This window comes from Sus scrofa, chromosome 4 (genome assembly GCF_000003025.6).
Source record: "Sus scrofa isolate TJ Tabasco breed Duroc chromosome 4, Sscrofa11.1, whole genome shotgun sequence".
NCBI classification, from domain to species: domain Eukaryota; kingdom Metazoa; phylum Chordata; class Mammalia; order Artiodactyla; family Suidae; genus Sus; species Sus scrofa.
In genome coordinates, this window is record NC_010446.5 from 129,383,751 (window position 1) to 129,411,369 (window position 27,619).

Below are 27,619 nucleotides of genomic sequence, written 5' to 3' on the forward strand. Positions count from 1 at the left end.
AGTTAAAAAACATTGGTATATTTTCAATAAATGTCTTATTTCAATAGGGCATCAACAGGTCATAATAAAATCTTTAAAAAGCAGGCAATGTGACTATAATGCAATGTATATTTCTGAAAAAATCCTAGGTTTTGCAAAATCATGCACTAAATAAAAATAGCAGAACTTATAGGAAAAAGAAGTTTGAGTCTAACCATTCGAAAATCTGTGTAACTTTATAATGAGAGCACAAATTGAACACAAAACCAATTCTATTATTACTGTAGACTCAAAACACTCACGTCAAATTGTATTCTACGACTCCCTGGAACTTCTTTCTCCTGACACCACTCCCCTGTTTCCCAGTCAAGGGCGAGCTTATTTGTCAATCACAAAAGCATGTTATAGGGCAGACTACATAACTGAGGAACTATGGATAAAGAACAAGAGGAAAAACGCCTACTACTTTCTTTTCTTTTTTCTTAGGTGCCATGGTATATAATTTATGTAGCCTTAAAATGAATACAAAATAACACATGGTATCCAAAAATAACAGACCTCACTCAAAGTGTGAAAGTACTATTTTATTTATTTTTTGGCTGCACATGAGGCATGCAGAAATTCCTGGGCTAGGGATCGAACCCGCACCACAGCAGCGACCCAAGGCACTGCAGTGACAGTGCTGAATCTTTAACCTGGGGAGCCACACAGGAACCCCAGGACTATTGTAAAAGGTCATCAAAATTTAACTAAAATGGCACAGAATTACCAATATTTTGTGAAGTGCTTGAGGTTTATGTAATAGCAACCAAGTTTAAAACTTGAAACTTTAAGTTAGTAACTGAAAGTAAATTTACGGCATTTCACACCACGGTCACAATAACAATAATGCTGGGGAAAAGGGAAAGGAAAGCAGGAATTGCTTTTTTTTTTTTTTTTTTGCTTTTCCTAGGCCCCACTGGCAGCATGTGGAGGTTCCCAGGCTAGGGGTTGAATTGGAGCCACAGCTGCCAGCCTACTCCACAGCCACAGCCACACCGGATCCGAGCCAAGTCCTCGATCTCCACAACAGCTCACAGCAATGCTGGATCCTTAAACCACTGAGTGAGGCCAGGGATCAAACCCCATCCTCATGGACACGAGTTGATTCATTTCTGCTGAGCCACGACGGGAACTCCCCAAACAGGAACTGCTATTGCTCCTCTTCCCCTGCAGTTTTGCTCTGTAGAGCTAAGGGTGTCAATACACCTGGCTCTGGTTCAAGTTCCACGTCCAATGAGCTATGCTACACTGAACAGAAAGCTAAGTTGAGAGTTTCAATTAAAACAATCACAGTGCACTTTATTTGCAAGGTTACTGAGTTAGGTGATTTAAAGAGCTTTACAGTGTTGTCTGAAAATCAAATGGAATAATTTATGTAAAATGTAAAACTTAACTTAAAAATAAACAGTTGTAACTATTCAAGTTTCTATATAATTTTTCCTTAAGTAATAAGGGGTAATTTCCCTCTGGATGAGAAAGATTAATTTATCTTCACAGACCCGCTTAAGTTAAAGTTCACAGTTGCTGCCTGAAACTGAGTTTTCAAGAGGATTTTCCAAAGGCCTGAAAAACGGTGTTTGTCAGTTTGCTCGAGGACCTCTTCTTCACCAAAAGCACATACACAAAATAACTCTAGACCTCAAAGCCAGCACCAAAAATTATTCCAACAGTCATTAAAACTTTTTAAAAACATTAAGAAAAACCTGTTAGCAGTACCTTTTAATAAGATTAGCCAATAATGTAGATAAAAGGTAAAAAGTTTCTTACTTGGATTTGGCTGCAATAACACTTCAGTTTGTTTCATTATTTTTTCTGTCCATATTTTGGTACATTCAGCTTTGCTAAGGAGGTTCTCTAAGTGGGCATCCAATTCTGTCTTCTCTGCCTGGCCAAGCTTTTCTTCTGTGAACTGTTATTGATTATATATTAAAAAAAATTAAACACACCCCCAAATACATTCCAAGAATCTATACAGTAATAACTAATAAGAAAACTCAAATCCAAACAATACCAGACATAGGAATGATTGTTTGTAAACTGTTGCATATGAATGCTACTTTTTGATGTCTCTGATAATTCATCCATACCTCTTTGGTGGCGCTTAGGATAACCCTATCTTACAGTTAACACATATCTTTAGTTCTGCTAAAACATGTGGTATGAATGCTACAGAAAATCTAGCATACGATTCTGCATATGAAGTATATAAATATTTCTAACATATAAAGGTAGGACAGCATAATGGCAGGGAGAAGCAGCTTTGACTCTGCTGGCTCTGACTCAAGTCGGGCTGCACTGCTAACTGTGTGAGTTGAGCAAGCTTTTAAATATTTGTTCCTTAGGTTCTTCCACCGCAAAAAAAGAGACAATACATATCTTAACAGCGTTTTAGGAATTAAGCAAGGGTATGTATGTGAGTCATTATTCTGAATGAAAAAAGGGCTATTCATGTTTAATGTAGCTTTTTATCACTGGCATCTTAATCACAAGTCGTTAGTTATATAGGCTTTTACAGGACGGTTCTGGGAAACTATCATTTAAGTTGTTTCTTCAAGTTATGTTCCAGTAATTGATTTATGGACTAACTTTTGGAACATATTCTATTCCTATTATAGAGGCATCTTTTAAAGATCATAAAATGGAGTTAAATATACTCAACGTACCAATTTTTATTATCTTGAGCATACTGGTTTTTGAGGAAAGACAGCACTGCCCATTATAGACAAAGAGATAAAGGTATTTCTCTGTAGATTTTACAGAGACTTCTGGACACTTTTAATTAAATACTAGAAGCAATGACTTGGGTTGTTTATCATGCGTAATTTTCCTCCAGACCACGTGCTTTCTCGCCATCATGACAGAGGGGAATCACTGGCACTAATTCTATACTCATTAGTCATGATTCATTTCTGGCTAACAAAATATAATGTTCACCTGGGGTTTTTTTCCCCCCCTCTCATTTCTTAAATATATTTTTGCAGTTCTTTTTTTAAAAATTTTATTATCTGTTTTTTTTCAGCATTGTTCTTGACCTAATACTTTCAACTGATTATCAGTTAGCACTCTGAGCTGAAAGGTACTTGAGAATGTTCTTCTTAGACTTCTGGCACAACTCTGGCTTTAGGTCTTGTTCAGGGCCTAGAAATAATAGCTTCAATAGCTTCTGTAAAGCTTTAGGTCTTTTAAAGACTGGCCCGTAGCCAAGCCCTGACCCAATGGGTGGAACTGAGAATAGCAGCTCCAAAGCTATTGCCTAAGCCCATAAACTCTCCTGTAACTAGGGTGGGACAGGCACTGGGAAGAAGATCAAAAACTGACCCTAAGGTCAGCCGGGTAACTACGCAACCCAATTCTGAGGAGAGGAAGCTGGTATTCTTTTTGGATCTCTGAAAATTCTAAGCAAATCAGACCCTCCAAGGGTACACTTGAGAATTTAACATGTTCCAAGTCTGCATCCCATGGTTTAAAGATTTCTTCCCAGATAAAGCAACTAACAGTAGTGAACATTTATAAAGGATGATCTACCAATAGAGAAAAAGCTCCTTAGTAAATAAGTGTAACTATTTGTTCACTGCACTCATTTCTTCAACAAATATTTATTAAGCACCTACATATGAGCTCAGTATGATTCTAACCACATAGGTTTCAGTCGTCAAAAAACAGACAAGGTTTCTGCTCCTAAGGAAGCTAACTAACACACTAGCACACAAATCATTAGACCATAAGGATACAAAGATAAAAAGGTGGTGGAGGACCAACCAGAGTTCCTAAAGTATCTTGATCCTGTGACTGAAAGGTTAACTAAGTGAAGTTAATGAATTCAAGGTAGAGGAAGGAAGCGTTCACTCTGCAGAGAGCGTGGGGAGCAGGTGAATCAGAGGAGGGTTCAAAGGGGCAGGGGAATGCAACCTGGGACTGGAAGGGGAGCGGGAGTTTGAAGAGTAAGATGTGGATGGTTGGAGAAACAGTAGTAACTGACCTGAGACTGAATAAGAAATGAGCTATGTAAAGATCTATAGGAAGAATGCAGAGTCGTCTGATCTAAATTCCAGCTGTAATGCTGGACATCATGAGTGCCAGCTTCACGCAAAGTAAACATTTTCGGTAGATAGCCTTAATTTATATTTAATAAATAAGAATAGATTAATAAAATAATCAACAGAGTCGTAATTTAAAAATCAGTAGTCACTAGGTCAGTCTTTGTGCAAGGCACACTAACAACTAGAAGACGTGGTCTCTGTTACAGGGGAGCGAAACGGGAACTACATACTATAAACAAACCTATAGGCCTATTTTTTTCAGTACGTAAAGTCACGTTAAGCTTAATCTAACATATTCTAGAAACACACTGGAAATTAAATGTATAGGCTAAAAATTACTAACAAACGTTTACAGATACATAATAATTAAAGGAATAGTCACTGAGTTTATCCGTTACCTGTTAGGTCAGGGCAAGTTTTCTCCCAATAATATTTCAAAGAACCAACAATTAGAAAGTTAAATTATTTGGAAAATAAAATATTTCTATCTTCACGTTAAAAGGCCTGTTTGCTTAATTATTTAATATTTTCTCTGTGATTCTCATGACACTAACTTATGGGTATCTCTCATTAAATACAACTTTTTCTTAAGTGAGAAAAGAGTGTGAAAGTGTAACAGAACAAAGGCATTAATTTGTATGAATCCGAGCAAGAAACATAAAATATGTAAAACAACTTACAAAGTAAGATTCCACAAATATACATAATGAATAAGTTTTTTACTATTTTAGTTCAGAACTGTAAAAACAAAACAAAACAAAAAAAAAAATAAGGAACCCTTAAGTATGTGTGAGTCTGATTATAGAAAGTCTCTTTAGAAAACAGGAGTTTGGTAGGAAAGCCCACATGAGCAATGTATTTAAGTCCCCGTAATAAATTCTGATGTTTGCTTGCATTTTCTGAAAGTGAAAAACAGTTACTGTGCATTTTATATCAAATAATGAAAAAAATCTTGTTACACAGACAAGAATCATAATTTCAGTGATGCAGCTGAGGCCATAAGAACATTGCTAATGTTATCATATATTTACCTTGATATAATAAATTTAAATTTTACTACTTCCGTGTATAACTGTAAAAAGACATTTCCCATGACTGTGTCATAGTGAGGACTTAAGGATTTTTTTCCACTGTTAATCACAAGGTTTAACATATTAAGCTAACAAAATAGTACACTACTGAATGTATAATTTTTTTCTAAAATATTTTTAAGAATATATCACCTACAGAAAATGATGAGTTACATCAACCAAATTAAGGAGAAATATTCTCAAAGGTATTTAGGGAGAACACACATTTTTCCTTCTACTGCATGTGATCTACATAAGTAGAGTATGGCCTGGATCTTGCCCTCAAGGAGTGTGTATGATCTTAATAATACTGTTGAAACACACACAATTATGACAATGATATCTTTTCAGAGGGACAAAAGAATTCTCTTTAAAAAAGGATCCCCTTTCAGTAGGAAAAATTTAAAAATTTAATTTAAAAATTTACCCGAGGAGTTCCCATCGTGGCGCAGTGGTTAACGAATCCGACTAGGAACCATGAGGTTGCGGGTTCGGTCCCTGCCCTTGCTCAGTGGGTTAACGATCCGGCGTTGCCGTGAGCTGTGGTGTAGGTTGCAGACGCGGCTCGGATCCCGCGTTGCTGTGGCTCTGGCGTAGGCCGGTGGCTACAGCTCCGATCGGACCCCTAGCCTGGGAACCTCCATATGCCGCGGGAGTGGCCCAAGAAATAGCAACAACAGCAACAACAACAACAAAAGACCAAAAAAAAAAAAAAAAAAAAAAAAAAAATTTACCCGAAAAATAAGTTTTTAACATATTTAAGTCCAAAATCATTACTGACTTTGTAGTCAATTGGTGTAAGAGCTATTACAGACTACAGTTGATTTTAACCATGTATTTTAATGTATAGGAGTGCCACTTAGCAATTAAAAAGTCTATGAAAATAAGTTGCAGTGAAAATCAGAATGAAAATAAATCATAGAAATCCAAACCCAATGTTCTCTAAAATTTAATTTGATATACTATTTTTTTTTTTTTTTTGTCTTTTTGCTATTTCTTTGGGCCGCTCCCGCGGCATATGGAGGTTTCCAGGCTAGGGGTCCGATCGGAGCTGTAGCCACCGGCCTACGCCAGAGCCACAGCAACGCGGGATCCGAGCCGCGTCTGCAACCTACACCACAGCTCACGGCAACGCTGGATCGTTAACCCACTGAGCAAGGGCAGGGACCGAACCCGCAACCTCATGGTTCCTAGTCGGATTCGTTAACCACTGCGCCATGACGGGAACTCCTGATATACTATTATTTCATAATATTTCAGTAGTAACACAGCAAGCTGACCCAAGAACAGAAAGTTTAATCCCCTCTCTCTGTTTTCTCTCAACACTGCTTTAAGAAAAGGACTGTGGTTGAGTCCGTCACATTATCACAGGCACTGTAACCCTTCCTTAACTACAGGATGGGCATGCAGCCTATAGTAAAAAATAAGGAGCCTGAATTCAACACCCCGCTTTACCAGAGAGGAAAAGGACAAGGACGGTAAGTAAAAAAGCTGTGTGATCAAAGAGACGTCGCTTTTATAGAAACTAACAACCAATTCTTTGGGTAATCTTCTCAAGGTAATCTAAACTTCTTGCTGGAAAATGTGTAACACGAATTCTGAATATTTTAGTAAACTGTAAAGGAGATTCTTCTCAAGTGGGTCCCAATTTTGGCGGCTGTCTGGAATTACTTGGGGGAGCTTTCAAAACACCGATGCCAAATCCAATCCCAAGGATTCTAACTTAACTGGACTTACAGTTAATCTTACAGCCTGTAAGATCTCTCAGGTAATTGTAAGCGTAGCTAAGACTGAGAACTACTGTTCTAAGCTCATCCATGATTAACATCAGAGTAACAAATCATCTATCTAGTAGTTTACTAAATTAATGTCAACAGCACCAAAGGATGTGAACACAGTTTTGAGTAATGCTACACATGCAGTTTTTACAGAATAAGAAAAACGTATGGCTTTATGGACTTTGAATATGATATAATTTCCAGAAACATGGTGATGTTAACACAATGTAAATTTTATAAAAGAGGTGGAATTTCAGGAGGGCCGGGGAGAAAGTGTTTAACCAAGCTGGAATCCACCGCACAGGATGTGACAGGAGCCGGGGAGGGTGGCACCTACTCATCTCTACCTCTCCACTGACACCATCACTGTCCTTACTAAATTAAAGGCGAGCTCGGGGCAAACCTGCAGCTAAAGTTTAAAGACTTTTCCCCCCAGAAAATAGCTGGTGTTATCACTTCTGAACTAAAAATGCCCCCACTTGAAAGATTTATCAGATGAACAGAACAGTAATTCACAATATGGATATTTACTACTAAGAATGTTTAATTATGAAAAACTGACACTAGATTGTGGGTCTCATTCATCTTTGTACCTAGGAGGCAGCACTCAACAAACTCAAGTTGAATTAACGAGTTTAATATTTTAGACTAGCATTAATCAACTTCATGGTCAGCAGATATGTTAGAAAAATATTAATAAAAATTAACAACTATTTAATGTGCTAAGTGATTCAAAGTGTAAACTTTGCATATATACTATTTGTTTGGCTAAAATGATTTAAAAAAAATGTTGGATGTTGTGAGAGGGAGTAAGAAACAGAGCTGATTAATTAGGACAAACAATCTTATTAACGATGCCAAAATCATAGAGCAATAGAATTTTAGAGCTCTGAGAGACCTTACATAATAATTTATTAGAAGAAAAATACATGATCATACAAAATTGAAACATGACAGGGGAATTCACATGAAGCTCCTGTGGTCTGAGATGGACCTGAGGCTGTACCCCTGAGGGAGGGAAGGACTTTGGGGGTGGAGGGGGTGGGGATGGGCTTTCAAGGCAAGTTTAACTACATGAACAGAACTCAGAACTCTAGAGTTAGAAAAGTACAAGATATTCAGGAAAAAAAAATTTGATAGGAAGTCAGAGTTCCCGTCCTGGCTCAGTGGTTAACAAACTGACTAGGAACCATGAGGTTGTGGGCTCGATCCCTGGCCTCTCTCAGTGGGTTAAGGAGTCTGCTTTGCCATGAGCTGGGGTGTAGGTCTCAGATGCGGCTGGCATCGGTGTTGCTGTGGCTGTGATGCAGACTGTCAGCTACTGCTTCAACCTGGACCCCTGGCCTGGGAACCTCCATATGCCTTGGGAGTGCCCTAGAAAAGACAAAAAGACCAAAAAAAAAAAAAAAAATTGATAGGAATTCAATATTTATACATGAGAAAAGACAAGACTGGAAGTATTTAATATGCAGGAATCTGGACCAAAAGGACAGGATTCTAAGAATAAATGTTTTTTAAGACTAATAAAATGATCAATTTCCCAAGGCAAATACTGGATCCTAGTATTCTATTGAGGGAGGTAAGAACAACAAAAACAGCCAAATGGATTGTTAGAGAATGAATATTACTATTCATTTATACATTTCACCTTAATATTCTTAAAAAAGTCCTGAGTTATAGAGACAAATTTTAGAAGAGTTGGAGTGGAGTGATGGGACCCATTTATATGCTCGAATAGTTCTATTTTACTTTTTTAAAACAGGGGACATGTTTAATTTTTAACTGAAATGAAAAAAATGTATGGCAATTGTCTAACCAAAGAATGGCTTATTCCTTAAGGTGTAATTTTATTTGAATAGAAATTATTATTCAGAAATATTAAAGCTGAATTCCATTCCTGCTGATCTTATTGCTTGTAATGAGGAACTGGCATAGCTCTTACACTATTCTTAGCATGAAACTTGGCACTTTTTGGCACAACACTTAGGTCAACTCAATTTAGAGCAGGAACTCTGTTACTGACTAAATAATGAAATGGGAATGCAGTATTTTGTTGAAAATTACCACATAGCATTCCAGATTTCACGTTCCATTTTGCAACCACCTCTTTTTCCTTACATATTTTATTTAAAAAACCATGGAAAATGTCACACATAATGTATAGTAGTATAATAAAACCTCATGAACCCATAACCAAGCGTCAGCAAGTATCAACCTTTTGCCAATACTGTTTCAATTATCCACATTTTTTCTTCTGAAATATTTTAAAGCAATTCTCAGACATGACATAGTTTGTACATAAATATTTCGCAATATATATTACAGACTTAATACAAAAAGACACATTAAAGGAGCCTGATCCTCCTGAAATTTTTCCCTTCTTAGTAAATGGCTCAAGCCACAACCTCAGAGTCATCCTTGACTCATCTTTCTCTCATAACCCAGAGCCAATATGACACTCAACACTGGACAGATTCTGAACCTCCTCTTATTTAAGTCACATCACCTTTTGCCTGACCTAGGGCCACAACTCCCTAACTGGTCTCTCTAGCACCCCTGCAACCTCAGATCCTGCATTTGTTACCTCTGCCTGAAATGCTTTTCCTCAAAGGAAACAAACAAACAAACAAAAAAACAAAAAAAGGGGAGAAGTGTCACTTCGTTGAGGTCTTTCTGAATTTGATCCTAACAGAAAAAACTGCCCTTTCCAATATGTTCATGTAACAGCAGCAACCACCACCCCTGTCCTAAACTAATCTTTTTTGGCTTTTTTCTCTAATGTACTTAGTTTGTCTTTTCCCGCTCGACTGTAAACTCCAGGAGGGCAGAAATTTTGGCGATTTTATTTATTGCTGTATCACTACTGGCCAAAACAGCAGTAACATGCGGATGTGGAGCAGACAGTGAAGTATTTAAGACTGAAAATTATTTGATAACTAACAGAAGATAGAATTTTCAAACTTTTTCCTAGAGAATTTGAAACAGTGAATAACTGAAATTAACGTGGGAAGCACATCTTGAGAGCTGTGCCAGATTTTTTACATGAAGTTGATCAACCACTTCAATCAAACCATAATACGTATGTCCTACTTAAGCAGTGGGGATTATGTACCCGAAAACATCCAGCTTTATTTCAAAGTGGCATTACCTAGTGTCAAATCTGCATTCAGCACCAGAATCACTGAGAATTTGCACTAAAATAAACAGCTAGTGTCTTGCTCTAATTCTTCCATTCTTCTACAAGTCAAGCATCGTGCAGCGTCAACTATGCCAAAAAAAGTGGGCTAAAGGCAACTAGGAAAGCAGTAAAGTTTCACAATGACTTACATTTCAGTACCAGCCGGGTATGTTACATTAGAAAACTATTTTTGTTTTCTGTTTACAAAAGAGAATGCTGTTGCTACTGTGACTGTGCCATTAACTTAAAACGCCAGATTGTTTACACCCCGTACTGTGAAATTCACACCTGCTCACAGATTTCCCCGCGGTGGCACAGTGTGGGTGGCGCCTGCAGAAAACTGTCCCGAGTTCCCAGGACTGACACTTCCTTAATTTCTGAATACGCGAGGTACTCAACTTTCCCCCTAAAGTGTTTTCGAAAAATGTCCCTGTGACTGGAGGCGCGACAAGAACCCCACCCCCTCTCTCGCTGCCCCACTGCCTGTGCTCCCCACTTTGAAAACCAGTGGGACCCCAGCCCGCGGCCTTGGCTGAGTCCGGACGCGGGCAGCCGGGCGCAGGACTGCGGGGCGCTGTGCTGGCAGCTGTCCCGACAGAGGGTTAGGAAAGCAAACTTCCTTCTCGGACCCGGCGAGGAGCGAGCCCGGAGGACAGGGCGGGGGTGCTGCAAGGACGGCCGTCTCCCGGCCCCTCGCGGACGCGCAAGGGCTCCGCCCGCCCGGGAGGGAGCGCACCCAGGCCCCGGCCTCGGCGTCGGAGAGGCAGGAGGAGAGGTGCCGCAGCCCGGGGCCGAGCTCGAGGTGTGCTCCGGCCCGTCCCCGCTCCTCCCGAGGAAGGGGGGCTCCGGCCCGTCCCCGCTCCTCCCGAGGAAGGGGGGCTCCGGCCCGTCCCCGCTCCTCCCGAGGAAGGGGGGCTCCGGCCCGTCCCCGCTCCTCCCGAGGAAGGGGGGCTCCGGCCCGTCCCCGCTCCTCCCGAGGAAGCGGGGCTCCGGCCCGTCCCCGCTCCTCCCGAGGAAGGGGGGCTCCGGCCCGGCCCCGCTCCTCCCGAGGAAGGGGGCTCCGGCCCGGCCCCGCTCCTCCCGAGGAAGGGGGGCTCCGGCCCGTCCCCGCTCCTCCCGAGGAAGGGGGGCTCCGGCCCGTCCCCGCTCCTCCCGAGGAAGCGGGGCTCCGGCCCGTCCCCGCTCCTCCCGAGGAAGGGGGGCTCCGGCCCGGCCCCGCTCCTCCCGAGGAAGGGGGGCTCCGGCCCGTCCCCGCTCCTCCCGAGGAAGCGGGGCTCCGGCCCGGCCCCGCTCCTCCCGAGGAAGGGGGGCTCCGGCCCGGCCCCGCTCCTCCCGAGGAAGGGAGGCTCCGGCCCGGCCCCGCTCCGCGGCGCCTGCCCGAGCGGCGGTTGGGCAGGAGGGCAGGAAAACGGCCGCCGGGCGCAGAGGGTACCAGGCCGCGCCCTCAGGGGCCGCGGCCGCAGCAGGCCCGCGGGCGGTCGGAAGCCGGCACCACGGGCGCGGCCGCCTCGGCGACCCCTCCCCGCCCCCCGGGCGCCGCCGCCCTCCCCCCCGCGCGGTACCTGCACTGCGCGGCTGAGGAAGGTGCCCGCGTCGGCCGCCAGCTTCTTCACGTTGAAGTCCATGATGTTCATCCTGGGGGCAGCCGGGCGCGGCGGCCGGCGGACCTACCGGGAGGCGGCGGCGCGGCGGCCGGGCTGGGGCGCGGGGTGCGCGCGGCGGGGGCGGACGTGGTCGGAGGGAGGCGGCGCCGGCCCCGCCGCAGCTGTCGTTTCCGTGGGGGGAGGGCGGGGCGGCGGCGAGAACCGGCGCCTCGGAGCCGGCCGCGCGCCCGAGCGGCGGCGGCCGGGACGCAGGGCCTGTCCCTTCAGGGGGAGCTGCCGCGAACGCCGGCGGGGCCGCGGTGGGCTTCCAGGAGAGCGGCCGGCGTCCGCGCCGCGAGGGGCCGGGTCCCCAACGGAGGAAGCGAGCGCGGGCCGCGGGGCGGGGCCTTTACGGGGGTTATCGCGGGAACAGCGACCCCTTCAGGGCCGCGGTCGCGGGGCCGCGGGGCGGGGCCTTTACAGGGGTTATCGCGGGAACAGCGACCCCTTCAGGTCTGCGGCCGCCGAGGTTATCGCGGGAACAGCGTCCCCTTCAGGACCGCGGCCGCCGAGCCGCGGGGCGCGCCGGGAGCTGGGCGCGTTCCCCTCAGGGAGGGTGGCGTTCGCGGCGAGAAGCGCGCCGCGGGGCCGCTGCGCCGCTGCACGTTTGCAGTTTGGTCTGAGCCTCCAGAACAGAGAGAACCCCAACCCCCCGTTTTGTTTTAGGAGAAAATGGGGACGTTGTAGCGTAGAATTACAGCACCTGTGAAATGAGTCTTGTAGGTCCCGCGCCCCGCTGGTGCCTGACGCCCGGATGGCGCTCGTGGACGTTTGCAGAACAGACTTGAAGTCAAGTCCCCGCGGCGCCCGCTGTTCATTCATTCGGCATTGCTGAGCATCTGCTGGGCACCAGGACTGCAACCCGTGCTGGGGACACCTACCGCCCAGGCCTGTCCCCGCCTCAGGACGCTCTCGGGGCGGCTCTTGACCTCCAGGGACCCCAGCCCCGCCCGCGGCAGCGCTCACCTGCTGGGCTGCAGGTCCGACCCTGGGCGCCTGCTGGTGCAGAACGCGGCGCCCGGGACCCGGAGAGCCAGGCTGGACGTGGCCGTGCACGGTGGTGAGCGACACCGAGGGACCCTTAGCCGCTGGGCGAGGCGGGCTTGATAACTAATGGGGTACGATGTCAACGTTAATAACGAATGGGAATACATGTGAATTTTCATAACTAAGGAGCCCGTGACGTGGAATTTGCGCAAAAGCCCGTAATTCCAAGTATCTTGTTAAGCAGCCTCAGGACACAGCTTATGCTTGATTGAAGTTCACATGGGTACAAGCACGGAGGGAGGGGAGACTAGAATTTCAAGTATAAGAAAAGGCTCCATGCATTTGTTGTGTTGCCCTTTTATTACTTTAGGGCTGGGAAAGTGACAGCAGGCCCGGTGGGCGGTGACATGAGCTCACATTCATGCTTCTGAGTTTTACTGAAACAGCAGCCATAGCAGCGGTGGCTGTTAAAGGCACAAAGATTAGAGCCTAAGCATATTATAAGGAATAGCAAATAACATACAAATATTTATGTTCTTTGTGGTGGTGACAGAAACAGCCTTTTTCCCCCCAAGGCAACTACAAAAGAATGAATCTTACTCCATGTGTATCTTAACTTATTTTTCCAGAAATATGGAGAAGGAAATATATAATCAGGATTCTTGGCTTTCATTTATTGTTCATTTTGTATTTTTATGTAGAAAACACTTTATCTCTTTCCAGATGTTTGTCTTCACAATAAGTATATTCACAAGTATATCATAATCCATGTCCATTTCTGCAAAAAGATCATGACACTGCATTCACCATTAGAGGAAAAAACTCTGGATCCTCTTCCTCAAACTTGTAGATCTGCTGACTTGAGGAAGAAATATCTTCACTTATTCCTGTTCAGCCCTAGTTTCTCTAGTTTCACTGACACGTTCCGGAGACCAGTGTATCCTCTCTGTTTCCTCACTGTTCTTACCGTCTTGGAATTTCCTGCCGAATGTGCCCTTGACTTCCGCTTCTACAACTGTGCCTAAACAGCATTCCCGAGGTTGCCAGTTATTTCCTGGTAAATCAAACAGCCTTTTCGGCAACTTCCGCAGTGACTCTCTCCAGCCCCTTTCCAACAACACGCCCCTCCAAGGCCTTGTCCTGTCTTGGTTTTCCCGCTGCCTCCTGGACTTGTGCAGCCTATTTGGCTGGGACCTCTGATGGCTTCACAGTAGGGGTTCCTGAACATGGAGTTTAGCACTTATTTTTTGCTGTTCTCTTTAATTTCTTAATCGTGACTTCAGTTACACTTCTTTCATTCGTTCGTTTAGTAACTATTTTTTGAATGTCTCCTATATGCCGCATACACAGCATTGATATGACTAGAAACATATCAGGCAACCAGACAGCCCGCCCTTGGGAGCTTGCAACTAATGCGGTAGGACAGAAATTGAACATGTAATTATACACCTGATAATATACCGAGGGGGCGTTCAGAGTGCTCTGAAAGCTTCAACTCCAGCCTGAACCTAGTAACCTGATTTTAATTTGGAGGCTTGGTCTTGCGGTAAGGGATCCAGATCACCTTCCGAAGCTGTCTTTTTCTGTCGCATATGCTAACTTCTTATTGCAATAGTACAAGGTATTATGAAAGCAGTGTTCTAAGGTCGTAGAAAGTGACAAACATCTGAAATGGTCCCTAAAGTTTTTAGCACAAAAAAATAAACACAACTTTTATAAAAGAGATATTTTAGGTAGTATGATATGTATTTTATTTTTTGTACTGCCGGGCAAAATGTCGTTACCTCATGTTTAGACCAATGACATTGAAAGGGAAGGTTTGTATACTTGTAAGATGATCCGTATGAATCCGGAAAGAAATATTAGAAATTTGGCTTGTGTTTATTTTTATCTAATAAATAGAATTTTTCATCAACTTTTATAAAGTATGGATTGACACTGCTGTTCTACCTGGCGTTTATCAGGTAGACACACATCACAGACAGTAAGTGAAGTATCCTAAAGGAAGAATATGGAATTCCACGACTCGGAAGAGTTGAAATTAGTACTTGCTTTGATTATTTGCTTTAGCATGTGGTCACATGATACATTGTGATGGGTTACATGTCTTTGTACATTATGTTATTCATCTAGTTTTAACTAAATAAGGCTTCGCAGTAATGGGCAAGTTGCCTAAAGAGTTTTCCCCAAATAAATCCTCAAATACCAGAGCTGATACTTCTGCTTGTTGATCAAAAATATTGTTGAAATATGGATTAAAAGGTGATTAATTCTTGGTTCTAGCTCTCAAGGAACTCAGCATCTAATAGGGAAAACAAACTTGTAAAGTGAAACAGTGTGACAACTGCCAGAGTTTGTGTAGGATTGGGCAAGGGTGAGAAAGTGTGGAGGAAGTGGGTAGAAATGTGTCAGGATGGGGCGGTGGTAATGAAGACGCTGGAGCTGGCTCTTAGCTGAGTTCAGCCGGCAGGTTGGAGCCTGAGGGTGGGAGAGAGGACCAGACTTCCACCTCAGAAATGGGCAGTGTGGATCATGGGTTGAGAGGGACAAAGGCAGGTATGAAGACGGATTAGGTGTCTGTTGCCATACTCACCCTGTACTCTGCTGTCTTGAAGGCTTAAATTTGATAAACCTCATTTTGGCCAAAGTCCTTCTCCTTTGCTCTGACTCCTTTGCTCATTAAGTGTGTTCTCATCGTCAAGGCCTGTGAGCCCACGCCTTATTCTTATCTGCCCTGTCTTTAACTCTCACCAGCCCTCTGAATTCCCTGCATCCTTCGGGTCCTCAGTCTGTACTCCCGAATCAGTCTTTTCCTTGTGTGTGTTCTCAAGCTGCCAGCACTGTCAGGGAAGGTGACACAGTCCTTGGATGCTACTATCCCCGTGCATGAGTACTCACTGCCACCGGACCTTTATACTTGCCTCATATGTTCCTCCTGCTCCCTAATAAACTCTTTCACACTCTCTGCAGAGCCCGCTGCAAAACTTTGCCACTCATTTAAAGTGCCTGCCTTATTCCCATGCACTCTTACTGTTAGCCTTTGATACTTTTTCTCTCTGGAGAAACTGTACATCATTAAGTTATTTGGTAGGAGCTCCGTCAGTAAGGTTCCCTTACTTACACCTCTCATCCTTCTCCCCACTCCTCCCCCAGTTACTGCCAGGTGGGGCAAAGAATTTGTCCCAGGTGTTCCCCTCTGAGTCGTGCAACTGCTCTCGATCTTGGCTGCATAGCAGCTTCACCTGGAGAGTTTAAGCAGCCACTGATGCCTGGACCCAAGCCCAGAGTGTGGCCTGGGGATGTGCAGAAACTTTCCTGACCCTAGTGTGGGGCCAGGGTGGAGAATATGTGTGTCATTCTCTGAGAACGTGGTCCACCAGTCTGCCCTCTGCCTAGAGGTAGATTACATCTCTCTTCTGAACAGCAACCATTTCTTGTTCATTTTTATGTTTTTATAGGGCTGCAACTTCAGCACATGGAAGTTCCCAGCCTAGGGGTCGAATTGGAGCTACAGCTGCGGGTCTACACCACAGCCACAGCAACATGGGATCTGAGCCAAGTCTGCGACCTACACCACATCTCACAACAACGCCGAATCCTTAATCCACTGAGGCCAGGGATCCGCGTCCTTATGGATACTGGTTGGGTTCGTTACCTCTGAGCCACAGCGGGAACTCCCCTTGTTCATATTTATATTTTTATGGTCTACATTCCTGGCAACATGGTGGATTCTCAAATAATCTGTTAAATGAATAACACAATCAAATCAAGATGGGTAGAGTTCTGTTGGGAACCTTCCTCTCCAACCTAAATTTCCAGCTGCAGATTCAGTATTTCCAGTGCTGAGCCTCTTGTAGTTTATTTTTTTCTGAAAGTTAACCTTTCTTGGGTTTCCTGTAACTTTAAGTTGAGTTATATGCAGCACGCCACCTAAGCTGGTAATCTGATCTCCATTTATTTCCTCTTATTTCCCACATCTGATCGATCAAGTCTGGAAGCTTTCTTCCTCTAAACGGTTCCTTTATCCTTTTAAAAAAATACTTAGGTATAATTGACATATATCGCTATATTAATTTCATATGCACACTGTAAAGATTTGCTGTTTGTATACATTATGAAATGATCACCACAGTCAACCATCAGTCATCTGACAAATAAAAAATTTTTTTCTTGTGATGAGAACTTTTAAGATTTACTCTCTTAGCAGCTTTCAAGTATTGACTACATATTAGAAACTGTACACCAAGCTGTATGTTACACCACCAGGTAACTTTTATAACTGAAAGCTTATCTTTTGTCTTTTTTTTTTTTCGTCTTCTTTTTGTTTTTTTAGGGCCACACATGGGGCATATGGAGGTTCCCAGGCTAGGGGTCGAATCAGAGCTACAGCCGCCGGCCTACACCACAGCCACAGCAATGCAGGATCTGAGCTGTGTCTGAGACCTGGACCACAGCTCATGTCAGTGCTGGATCTTTAACCCACTGAGTGAGGCCAGGGGTTGAACTCCTGTCCTCATGGATCCTAGGCGGGTTTGTTAACCATGACCAGAACTCTTTTGAATCCAGTCGCCAATTTCTTCTTGCTGTCTTCCCCCTCTGGAAACCACCAGTCAGTTTTCTGTATCTGTGAGTTAGAGTTTTTGTTTGTTTCTGTTCAGATTCCACATTTGAGATCATATACTGTTGGTCTTTCACTGAGCATAATACCCTGAAGGTCCGTCCATATGGTCACAGATGGTTAGAGTCGTTCTTTATGAGGCCGAGTAGTATTTCTGCTGTGTGTATATACCACATTTTCTATATCCTTTTATCTGATGATGGACACTTAGGCTGTTTCTGTATCTTGGCTGGTGTAAATATGCCGCAATGACCATAGAGGCTGCAGATACCTTTTTGAGTTAGTGTTTTTGTTTTCTTTGGATAGACACTCACAGTTGGAATTGCTAGGTCACGTGGTAACTCTCTTTTAAGTTTTTTGACCAGTCTCTTTACTGTTTTCCACAGTGGCTGCCCCAGTTTACATTCCCACTAGGAGTGCGTGAGGGTTCTCTTTCCTCCGCATCCTCACTGATGCCTTGTCTTTTTGGTAACAGCTGTTCTAACGTGTGTGAGGTGATATGTCGCTGTGGTTCTGATCTGAATTTTCCTGATAAGTGATGCTGAGCATCTTTTCTGTGCCTGATGGCCCTCTGTATGTCCCTTTGGAAAAATGTCTGTTCAGATCTTCTGCTCATTTAAAAAAGTGGATTTCTTTTTGCTGTTGAGTTGTATGAATTCTTTATTTGGATATGAAGCCTTATCAGATACATTATTTGCAATTATTTTCTCCCATTCAGTAAGTTCCCTTTTCATTTTATTGATGGTTTCCTTTGCCGTGCAAGAGATTTTTAGTTTGATGTAGTCCCACTTGTTTATTTTTGCTTTTGTTGCTTTTGCTTTTGGTGTCAGATTTAAAAAAATCACCTCCAAGATCTCTGTCAAAGAGCTTTATCACCTATATTCTTTTATAGGAGTTTTATGATTTCAGGTCTTACATTCATCTTTAATCCATTTTGAGTAAACTTTTGTGTATAGTGTAAGGCGATGGTCCACTTTCACTCTTTTGTTTGTTACTGTCCAATTTCCCCAACACCTGTTATTGAAAGAGATTATCTTTTCTCCGTTATATAATCTCACTTTCTTTGTCATAAATTAATTGCCCATATATGTATAGATTTATTTCTGGGCACTCTATTCTGGCTAAATGATCTGTGTGTCTGTTTTTGTGATAATACTTATAAAATTATTTTACTGGGGAGTTCCTGTCGTGGCGCAGTGGTTAACGAATCTGACTAGGAACCATGAGGTTGCAGGTTCGATCCCTGCCCTTGCTCAGTGGGTTAAGGATCCGGTGTTGCTGTGAGCTGTGGTGTAGGTTGAAGACGCGGCTTGGATCCTGAGTTGCTGTGCCTCTGGTGTAGGCCGGCAGCTACAGCTCCGATTCAACCCCTAGCCTGGGAACCTCCATATGCCACAAGAGTGGCCCAAGAAACCGCAAAAAGACAAAAAAAAAAAAAAAAAAAATTTTACCTCTGTAATACAGTTTCAAATTAGGGAGCATAATACCTCTACCTTTGCTCTTCTTAGGACAGCTTTGGCTATTCGGGGTCTTTTGTAGCTGCATGCACATTTTAGGGTTATTTGTTTTATTTATGTGAAGAGTGGCATTGAAATTTTGGTAGGGATTGTGTTGAATCTGTGGGTTGCTTTGGGTAGTATGGACACTTTAACGCTATTGACTCTTCTAATTCATGAGCATGATATGTTTTTCCATTTATTTGTATCTTTCATTTTTTTTCCCGCTAATATCTGTAGTTGTAAATATACAGATCTTTTACCTCCTTGGTTTAATTTTTCCTAGGAATTTTGTTATTTTTGATACTTTCTTCATTTCTTTTTTTGATAGTCCATTATTACTGCATAGAAACACAACAGATTTTTATATGTTGCTTTTTTGTATCCTGAAACTTTCTGAATTTATTAGTTCTATCAGTTTTTTTTTTTTGATAGAGTCTTTACGGCTTTCTGAATATCGTATTATGTGATCTGCAAATACCCACAGCTTCCTTCTTCCTTTCTAACTTGGATGCCTTTTATTTCTCTTTCCTGCCAGATTTCTTCGACTAGGCCTTCTAATTCTGTGTTGAATAAAGTGGCAAGTGTGGGCATTCTTACCTTGTTCCTGCTCTTAGGGGAGCACCTTCCCTGCTTCATCACTGAGCAGATATTGGCAGCGGCCTATACACATCCTTTCTTATGTTGAGGTGTGTTCTCTCTCTCTCTCTCTCTCTTTTATTGTTTTGCTTTTTAGGGCTGCACCCTCAGCATAGGGAAGTTTCCAGGCTAGGGGTCGAATCGGAGCTACAGCGGCCAGCCTATGTCACAGCCATTGGGACATGGGATCCAAACCATATCTGTGACCTACACCACAGCTCACGGTAATGCTGGATCCCTGACCCACTGAGCAAGGCCAGGGATTGAACCTGCATCCTCATGGATACTAGTCAGATTCATTTCTACTGCAGCATGATGGGGACTTCCAAGGTGTGTTCTCTTTAACCCACTTTGTTGAGACTTTTTTAAAAATCATAAATGGGTGTTGTACTTTGTCAAGTGCTTTCTCTGCATCTACTGGGTGATTGTATATTTTTCATCCTTCATTTTGTTCATGTGGTATATCATATTGATTGACCTGTGGATGTTGAGCCATTCTTACATTCCTGGAGTAAATTCCAGCTGATCATGGTACATGATCCTTTTAATATATTGTTGAATTCATTTGGCTAAGCAGAGTGCTTAGTAAATCGACCCTCTGGTGCTTGGCAGAGGAAGGGTACAAAGAAAGCAGGCATCCTCTGAGCTCTGTGGGAAGCCCTCCACGTGTGTTTACCTAGAAGCCTGCTTCTCAGGCTGCATCTATGAGCTTCTGTGTCTGCTGCCTCTTGCTGTGCCCTGGGGGTGGTATTTAAGAACTCTTTTTCCTTTGGTTGCAGTCTGGTGAGACTTGCAAGCATAAGCCCCACTAGCCACCAGAGTTAGGCCACGTTGGAAGTGTCTTGTGTAGTAGCTGCAAAAATGGGGTTGCCAGACAAAGTTATAGTTTCCTTTCTCGGAGAGACTGGTGAGTTGGAGTTAGGGGGATGGTGCAAAGATTCCATCCCCCAGCCCGAATTCCCAGAGGACACTTCTTTAGGCCACCAGATGTACACCAAGCCAGAAGCTGCCCCTCAGGCTGAAGCTCCTGGACTAGCAAGGAGTTTTCTTTCACAGATTGGAGGTGTGTTTCAGTCTGCCGTCGGGGCAGCGCCCTGGGGGTGGCAGTCTTCCAAGGGCTCGCTCAGATTGTTACAGTCCCGTAGGCCCAGGAACACACGCTCCCCGGGAGCCAGCCGTCAGGAGGTGTCCCCTACAGTAGCTGTACAAATCAGGGCTGCAGACATGTGTAGAAACTGCCCTCTGGGGGATTCTGGTGCTCTCGAGCATGGTAGAGGGGCAGCGTGCAGACAGAGCCCACGGGCTTCAGGGAGGCAGAGGGGGCTGTGGAGCTGATGCCACTGGACAAAGAAGAGAGGAGCAAGGCAGAGGGAGAGCACGTCACCAGTCTGTGTCCCAGGGAGGGTTTCAGCAGGTTCTTAGGGAGTCACATGAGATGCCTGCCCATAGCCAGTGCTCTGGGGTAAGCAGAGGCGCCTTTTTCTCTGTTTTGGGCTGTCTCTCAGCTGGGCCTGGTGGAGGATGGGTCCTAGCACTTGAGCCCTTTAAAGCCAGTTCTCGGTCTTGTGAGTCTCGTGGCTGTGAGCCCCACTGGTTTTCAAAGCTAAATGTCCTCGGTTGGAAGCTCTGGGTTTGAGTGCCTTGTTGGTTCCCGGGGCCGTGCTGGGGTGGGGTTTCCGGGGAGATGGTAACCCAGGCTCTCCCCCCACTTCAGTCTGGTCTTCTCATCTGCCTGATGTGCTGCCATTGGTCAGCCAGCCTTCGGGCATTTTCCTCTTAGGAGGAGGCTGTTCCATGCCTAGCTGTGGACTCTGTGTCTGTGTCTGTGGGAGGGTGAGTTCAGGATCTTCTTCTATCACTGTCCTGATCTGGGGATATGATAACCCAGCCTCTTTTTATTTTTATTTAAAAAATTTTTTTATTTAACGATTTTTATTTTTTTCCATTATAGCTGGTTTACAGTGTTCTGTCACCCATCTTCTCTTTAAAAACATTAAAAAAATATGAAAACAATTTCAAACTTACAAAAAATGTTGCACTGACAAATTTTTATATAAATTTCTTTCTGGGCTTAGAAGTTCCTAGATCATTCAGGTAGCCTAAATTTGAAGACTTTTCAGTGGCAACACAAAGTACGCTTATTTATTCTCTTGGGAGACCTTCCCCCTCCCCTCCCCTCCCCGCCCAGAGCTCATTCCGAGATAGAGCATCTCCCTTGTCATCTTGCTGTGCTGGGGGTGACGTTTTCACAGAGGGTTTACAACTTCCCAGGTCTTTAATTTATGCGTTTAGGGGAGGCAGGAGGAGGGGCTCATAGTTTTTAAGTTCTGCTTGTGCCAAGGGCCCAAGTTGTTAGCTCTGGCTCCCATATAGGTTTAGACTCAATCCCCTTCCACTCCACACAGGTCATATTGTGTGCTCACAGCTCTAGCATTCGGTTCCTTCTTCTTTTTTTTTTTTTTTCCTCTTTTTTCTTTTTCTAGGGCTGCACCTGCAGCATGTGGAGAGTCCCAGGCTAGGGGTCTAATCAGAGCTGTAGCCACCAGCCTATGGCAGAGCCACAGCAATGAGGGATCTGAGTTTGCAACCCTCACCACAGCTCACAGCAACGCCAGATCCTTAACCCACTGATCGAGGCCAAGGATTGAACCCGCAACCTCATGGTTCCTAGTTGGATTCGTTAACCACTGAGCCACGACGGGAACTCCAGTTCCTTCTTTACTCTGCCACCTAAGTATTTCTCCTTCCTTTTTGTAAGCTCAAATATGTATTAAAAATATTTCTTTTACGCTTTGCCTAGCATTACTAGGTGTCTGTAGTGGAAGAGTTTTCATGTTATCTAGTCTATATTAAGGATTAAGGATTGATTAAGGATTGATTGTGTTCAGCTCAAGTTACGAAAACCTGGGTACAGTGGTTTACCAAAACAGGGATTTCTTTTCTCACCTACCAAGAATTTCAGAGGTTGGCCGCTTTCTGTTTCTATTTTGCTATTCTTAGCATGCAGCTTTCATCGTCGTGACTCAAGGTGGCTCCTGCACTTTTAAGTATTGCATATGTCTTGAAGCAAAAGGATGAAAGGTGAAGGCAGAAGGTGCTATTTGCCAGCTGAATCTGCTTTTTCTCTCTTTCTCTCTTTACGAAATCAAGAAAATAGCTTTTTCATAAGCCCCACGTAGTAAATTTTTATTTATGTCTCTTTGGCCAGACCTGGGTCATTTGATTCCCTGTAAAAGCAGCAGAGTTTGGTAAACGCAGTGTGCACTGTTTAACAACCTTTTTTTTTTTTTTTTTTTTTTTTTTTAAAATAAGCCGCACTGTCATGCTGAACAAGACAGGGGTGCTGTTAGCAAGGAGGAAGGGGATAATAATTATAGGACAGGCAACTTTTGATATCTGCCATGCTGCTGTAGGGCAAAAACTGAAAGTCTCCTGTGTTCTTTCTTCCACACTGCAACTTCCTTTCAGTTTTTAGACTGATAAACAAGGCCAGTAACTTGCTGGTCTCAGTACAGAATAAAACTGTGGAAGCCCTTGTTCAAGAAGTAGGAAAAACATGCCAGAGGTACAAAAAACTTTTTCCTTTCTTCTGTGGTTTCTCTCTCAACTTTCTTAGTTCTTTATTTTCTACTTAATGTCATTCTATGGGAAAAAAAATTAAAAATTTAGATTATTAGCATAAATTTACCTTGGGTCGTCATATCATACAATGCCATTTTTAAAATGCAAATATAAGAGCATTTAACATGTATGCATAATCATTGAAATGATACAGTGTGTAATTCTTAGTGTGTCTGTCTGTTCATTTGCATTTCATTTGTACCAAAATAGTGGAAATACTGCTCAAATCTAACCTTAAAATTTCATTTCTTTTTTTTTTTTTTTTGTCTTTTTGCCATTTCTTGGGCTGCTCCTGCAGCATATGGGGGTTCCCAGGCTAGGGGTCTAATTGGAGCCATAGCCACCAGCCTACACCAGAGCTACAGCAACACGGGATCCGAGCCGCGTCTGCAACCTACACCACAGCTCACAGCAACGCCGGATCCTTAACCCACTGAGCAAGGGCAGGGATCGAACCCGCAACCTCATGGTTTCTAGTTGGATTCGTTAACCGCTGTGCCAGGATGGGAACGCCAATCAGTAAGGAAATAATTTTATGACTGGTACGGAGTCGTAAAAGAAAGCAACCACCGACGAAGATAAAGAGAGAAGGGACTGGGAGGATAAAGAGGTCTCTCACATTTAACTGTGTACTTAGACCAGTGTTTTACAACAGAAATGTGTGCACTGTGTAAAAAGGACAGGGAGGAGAAAAAAGAAAAAGTAGCTAGTTTCTTTACAAAAAATTAATATGTGAGAGTAAGGTAACTAATTCATCTTGTCTGGTACTTCATATTTAAGATTAATATAATGATTTAATCTGCATTATATTCAAGTGAAAAAAACTGAACAAACTGGCTTTTGACACAATCCATGTGGCTTGCCACAGATTTTAGCCAAAAAGCCGGAACTTTCCCTCACCTCTGACGTCATTTCTTTCCTATCATGCTTAGACTCTTGGAATAATTTAATTCTCCACATTCCTTCCTCCTGAGTAAAAGTGCAATGTTACTCTCTTTCAAAGTGTTTCTGAAAGTGTCTTGGTCTCTATTCCACCGTAGAATAAGGCTTGATTATCGTTTATACGTTAATGATCTCCCTTTGTGACTTGGGACGAAGACCAAGAGAAAGAGTGAAATAACAGCTTGGCCCATACTGTGATTTAGGCCACAGGACTCGCACTGGCGATAAACTTCCTACGCGGAAGGTCCGTCTCAGGTATTCACCGATGCCGCGAGGTGTGGGAGTGAGGACACAGGTTTCTCACGTGGAGTGGAGTCAGTGTAAAACTCTCAAGTTCCCGAGCAAGACTTGAGAAGCACTCACCGCTCTGTTGCTTACAGATGAGACCACTGACAAACACGTGGTACGAGCGAGATCCCTGCTGGAAGTTCAGAGCTCCCTGACCAGCGCAAGAGTGTCCTTCTACCAAAGGACAGGCGTGTGCAAGGTATGTGGAGGGTCCCATCCAGAAAAGTCCAGCTTCGAATGCTTTTGAGTGGTTGTGCTGGAGTCGGGGCTGTGGCCGGAAGTCTGGCCAAGAAGCACAGGTGGTGATCCTTGTGCTCCAAGGGCGAGTAATCTGCCTCTGTTCACATGCGGAGAAAACCTACACTGCGAGGTTGTGGGATGCCAGGTACTGATTGAGCAGAACAGATAAGCAGAAAGTCACAGAAGGGACACAGTCTTTCTCTGCCACACAGGGAGTAGTCAGGTACAGCTCAGAGCCTGGGACGGAGGACATCTGATGTTTAGAAGGCGGTTGGAAATACGTAATTAAAGCCTGTAAGAGAACCCTGGGTTAAAGGTACAGGTGTTGGAGTCATTTGCATCGATGTGACATACGATTTCTATCGGGAGATGATGCAGCAAGGGGAAGGAAACGTTAAAACCCAAAGAAAGACAAGGCACTCTGGAGATAAGAGCAGACGTTAAAAAGAATTAGAACATTTGGAAATTTAAGACATGGTCATTCAAATAAAAATCTTACGGACTCATTAGTAGCTTCATAGATACAGATGAAGAGATACTAGTAAACTAACATACTTCTGAGGAAATTATACAGAAAGCAGAATGAAGAAATAGGGGATGAAAAGTGTGAATTAAGAAAAATGAGGACAGGGTGAAAAGTTCAATATATTATCCAGCAAGATTTCCATAAAACAAGAAAGAAGGAGAGAGACAGATTTGATGAAGTAACGGTTGATGATTTCCTAGAATTGATGGAACAATGTCTCAAAGTCAGTAATTAGGAATCTCAAACGAATAAATAAAAAGTTTATTCCAGGCACATGAAATTAGAATACTGCAAAGACAAAGATGAAAGGAATCAGATATAAAAGACCTTACTTGAGGCGTTCCCGTCGTGGTACAGCAAAAACGAATCTGACTAGGATCCATGAGGGTGCGGGTTCCATCCCCGGCCTTGCTCACCTTGCTGTGAGCTGTGGTATAGGTCGCAGACGTGGCTTGGATCCTACATGGCTATGTCTGTGGCATAGGCCAGCAGATACAGCCCTGATCGACCCCTAGCCTAGGAGCCTCCATATGCCACTATGAGTGTGGCCCTAAAAAGTAAAACAAACAAACAAAAAAACGTACTTGCGAAGAAATTACTATTAGATCATCAACAGAGCAGCAACAGATTCTGAAAATAGTAGAAGCCAGAAATTAAACAGTATCTTCAAAGTGTTAAAGAAAAACCAATAAAGCTAGAATTTAATATACAACTAAATTATCACTTAATAATTCCAAGTAATGACACTTTTCAAAGACAGAAAATTTACCTCTTGAAGATTGTCACTCAAAGACTAAAATATCCACATTAATTCTATGCATCGTTTAAAGATATATTCATAAATATTATATAGGTATCATATATAGTACATGTAAGTCATGAAATTATAAAAATAATCATGGGAATGAGAATTACCTAATTCAAAAATAGTAGTTATCTGGAGTTCCCATTGTGGCTCAGCGGTAACAAATCCGACTAGTGTCCATAAGGACTCGGGTTTGATACCTGGCCTCGCTCATTGGGTTAAGGATCTGTCATTGCCATGAGCTGTGGTGTAGATCACGGACTTAGCTCGTATCTTGCATTGCTATGGCTGTGGTGTAGGCGGGCAGCTGCAGCTCCATTTTGACCCTAAGGGTGTGGCCCTAAGGAAAAAAAATAGTAATTATCTGTGGGGAAAGAGGAAAGAATGGAATTGGAGCTTTATTTGTATTTCTTAAGCTACCGTACATAGGTATTCATTGTATTATTTTTTTAGACTTTTTTGGGGGGGGTCTACTTAAAACATACTTTAAAAGGGAAGAGTGAATTTTATGAAAAACAGTGGTCTACAATATCAAATATTGCATCAGAAAATGAGAACAGGAAATTCCACAAATTTGGATACTTACAGGCCCCTGAATACACTCCAGGGAATTGTTTTCCTGGAGAAGTGAGAATGAAAACTTCCTTCCCAGTCTGCCCACATCTGCTCCTATCATTTCTCTGCTCCTGTCACAGTAAAGGGGTCTCCCTCTGCGCATCAGAGATTGGTCCTTTCCCTGGGTGTTCTGGATCCTACATCTCCCACCTTTGGTGGCCCGTGCATTTACCTCTTTCTTTCCTATATTTTCCTTTTCTCTCTACAAGCTCCTTTCTCACATTTAAACGTGTTGAAGTTGCTCCTTTTTAAAACATCTCTACCCCAGATTGCTGCCTTTTTTCACTCTTGCAGTCCTCCTCCAACCACTGTTTTATTTATTTCCTTCTGTCAGTCAAGCATCTTTAAAGAACTATCTCCCGTTGGTGTCTCAATGTCTGTACCTCCCACTTCTCTCTGAAACCACTCAAATCTAGCTCCTCCTCCCCGCCCGCCTCCTCCACAAAAATTATTCTCCCTGAGGTCGCTAGGATTTCTCTCCTGATTATTCTGCACTGCCTCCTCCTTACGCCTCACCATCGCAAATGCAGTATTTATGGAGCATTCACCACAAGCCAGGCTCTGTGTTCGGTCCTCGATGGGCCTTCCTTCCGTGTTGAAACCGCTCTTCCTTTGGCTTCCAGGACATAGCAGTCCTCTGAGTTCCTTCTGTCTCTTTGCTCACCCTGTCTCTTCATCTTTGCTGGATGAAGTTCCTCAAGGCATCATCCTTGTTCCACTGTCTTACTTTGTATCACAGATATTGCGCCCCTTCATATATCTATCTGTGTATTACAAGATGACTTTTATTTTCATTTCATGAACTACTATTTCAACATGGAATTCTTTAAAAAAATTTGTATGATAGTTGATTTACAATGTTCTGTCAATTTCTGCTCTACAGCAGTGACCCATACATGTTTTTCTCATGTTATCTTCTATTGTGTTCTATCACAAGTAGTTGGATATAGTCCCCCGTGCTGTAAGCAGGACCTCATTGCTTATCCATTCTGGATGTGATAGTTTGCATCCACTAATTCCCAAATCCCAGTCCATCCTCCTCCCTCCTCCCCCTTGACAACTACAAATCTGCTCTCTGTTTCTGTTCCATGGGTAGGTTCGTCTGTGCCATA

General features: G+C 43.5%; 2 protein-coding genes across 11 annotated transcripts in view; one reads left to right on the forward strand and one right to left on the reverse strand.

Annotated features, from left to right (window-relative positions):
• Positions 1 to 12,040, reverse strand: part of SH3GLB1 (SH3 domain containing GRB2 like, endophilin B1) — a 34,195-nt gene extending 22,155 nt beyond the window's left edge. For 3 of the 6 annotated variants that reach the window (XM_005663724.3, XM_005663723.3, XM_005663721.3), the window contains exons 1-2: positions 11,650 to 12,040; positions 1,789 to 1,930 (exon numbers count right to left, since the gene is read on the reverse strand). In XM_005663724.3, coding sequence (XP_005663781.1) covers positions 1,789 to 1,930; positions 11,650 to 11,721 — 214 coding nt within the window. In that variant the 5' untranslated portion in view covers positions 11,722 to 12,040. 6 annotated transcript variants of the gene reach the window in all.
• The window catches only part of ODF2L (outer dense fiber of sperm tails 2 like), a 409,562-nt gene continuing 394,243 nt past the window's right edge, over positions 12,301 to 27,619 (forward strand). The window contains exons 1-2 of one of the 5 annotated variants that reach the window (XM_021090773.1): positions 12,707 to 12,790; positions 24,414 to 24,520. The gene's annotated coding sequence lies outside the window, so the exon portion shown is untranslated. Of the gene's footprint in view, positions 12,849 to 24,413; positions 24,521 to 27,619 lie in introns of all 5 variants that reach the window. The other 4 variants (XM_021090772.1, XR_002343752.1, XM_013997449.2 and 1 more) reach the window with 4 other exon arrangements.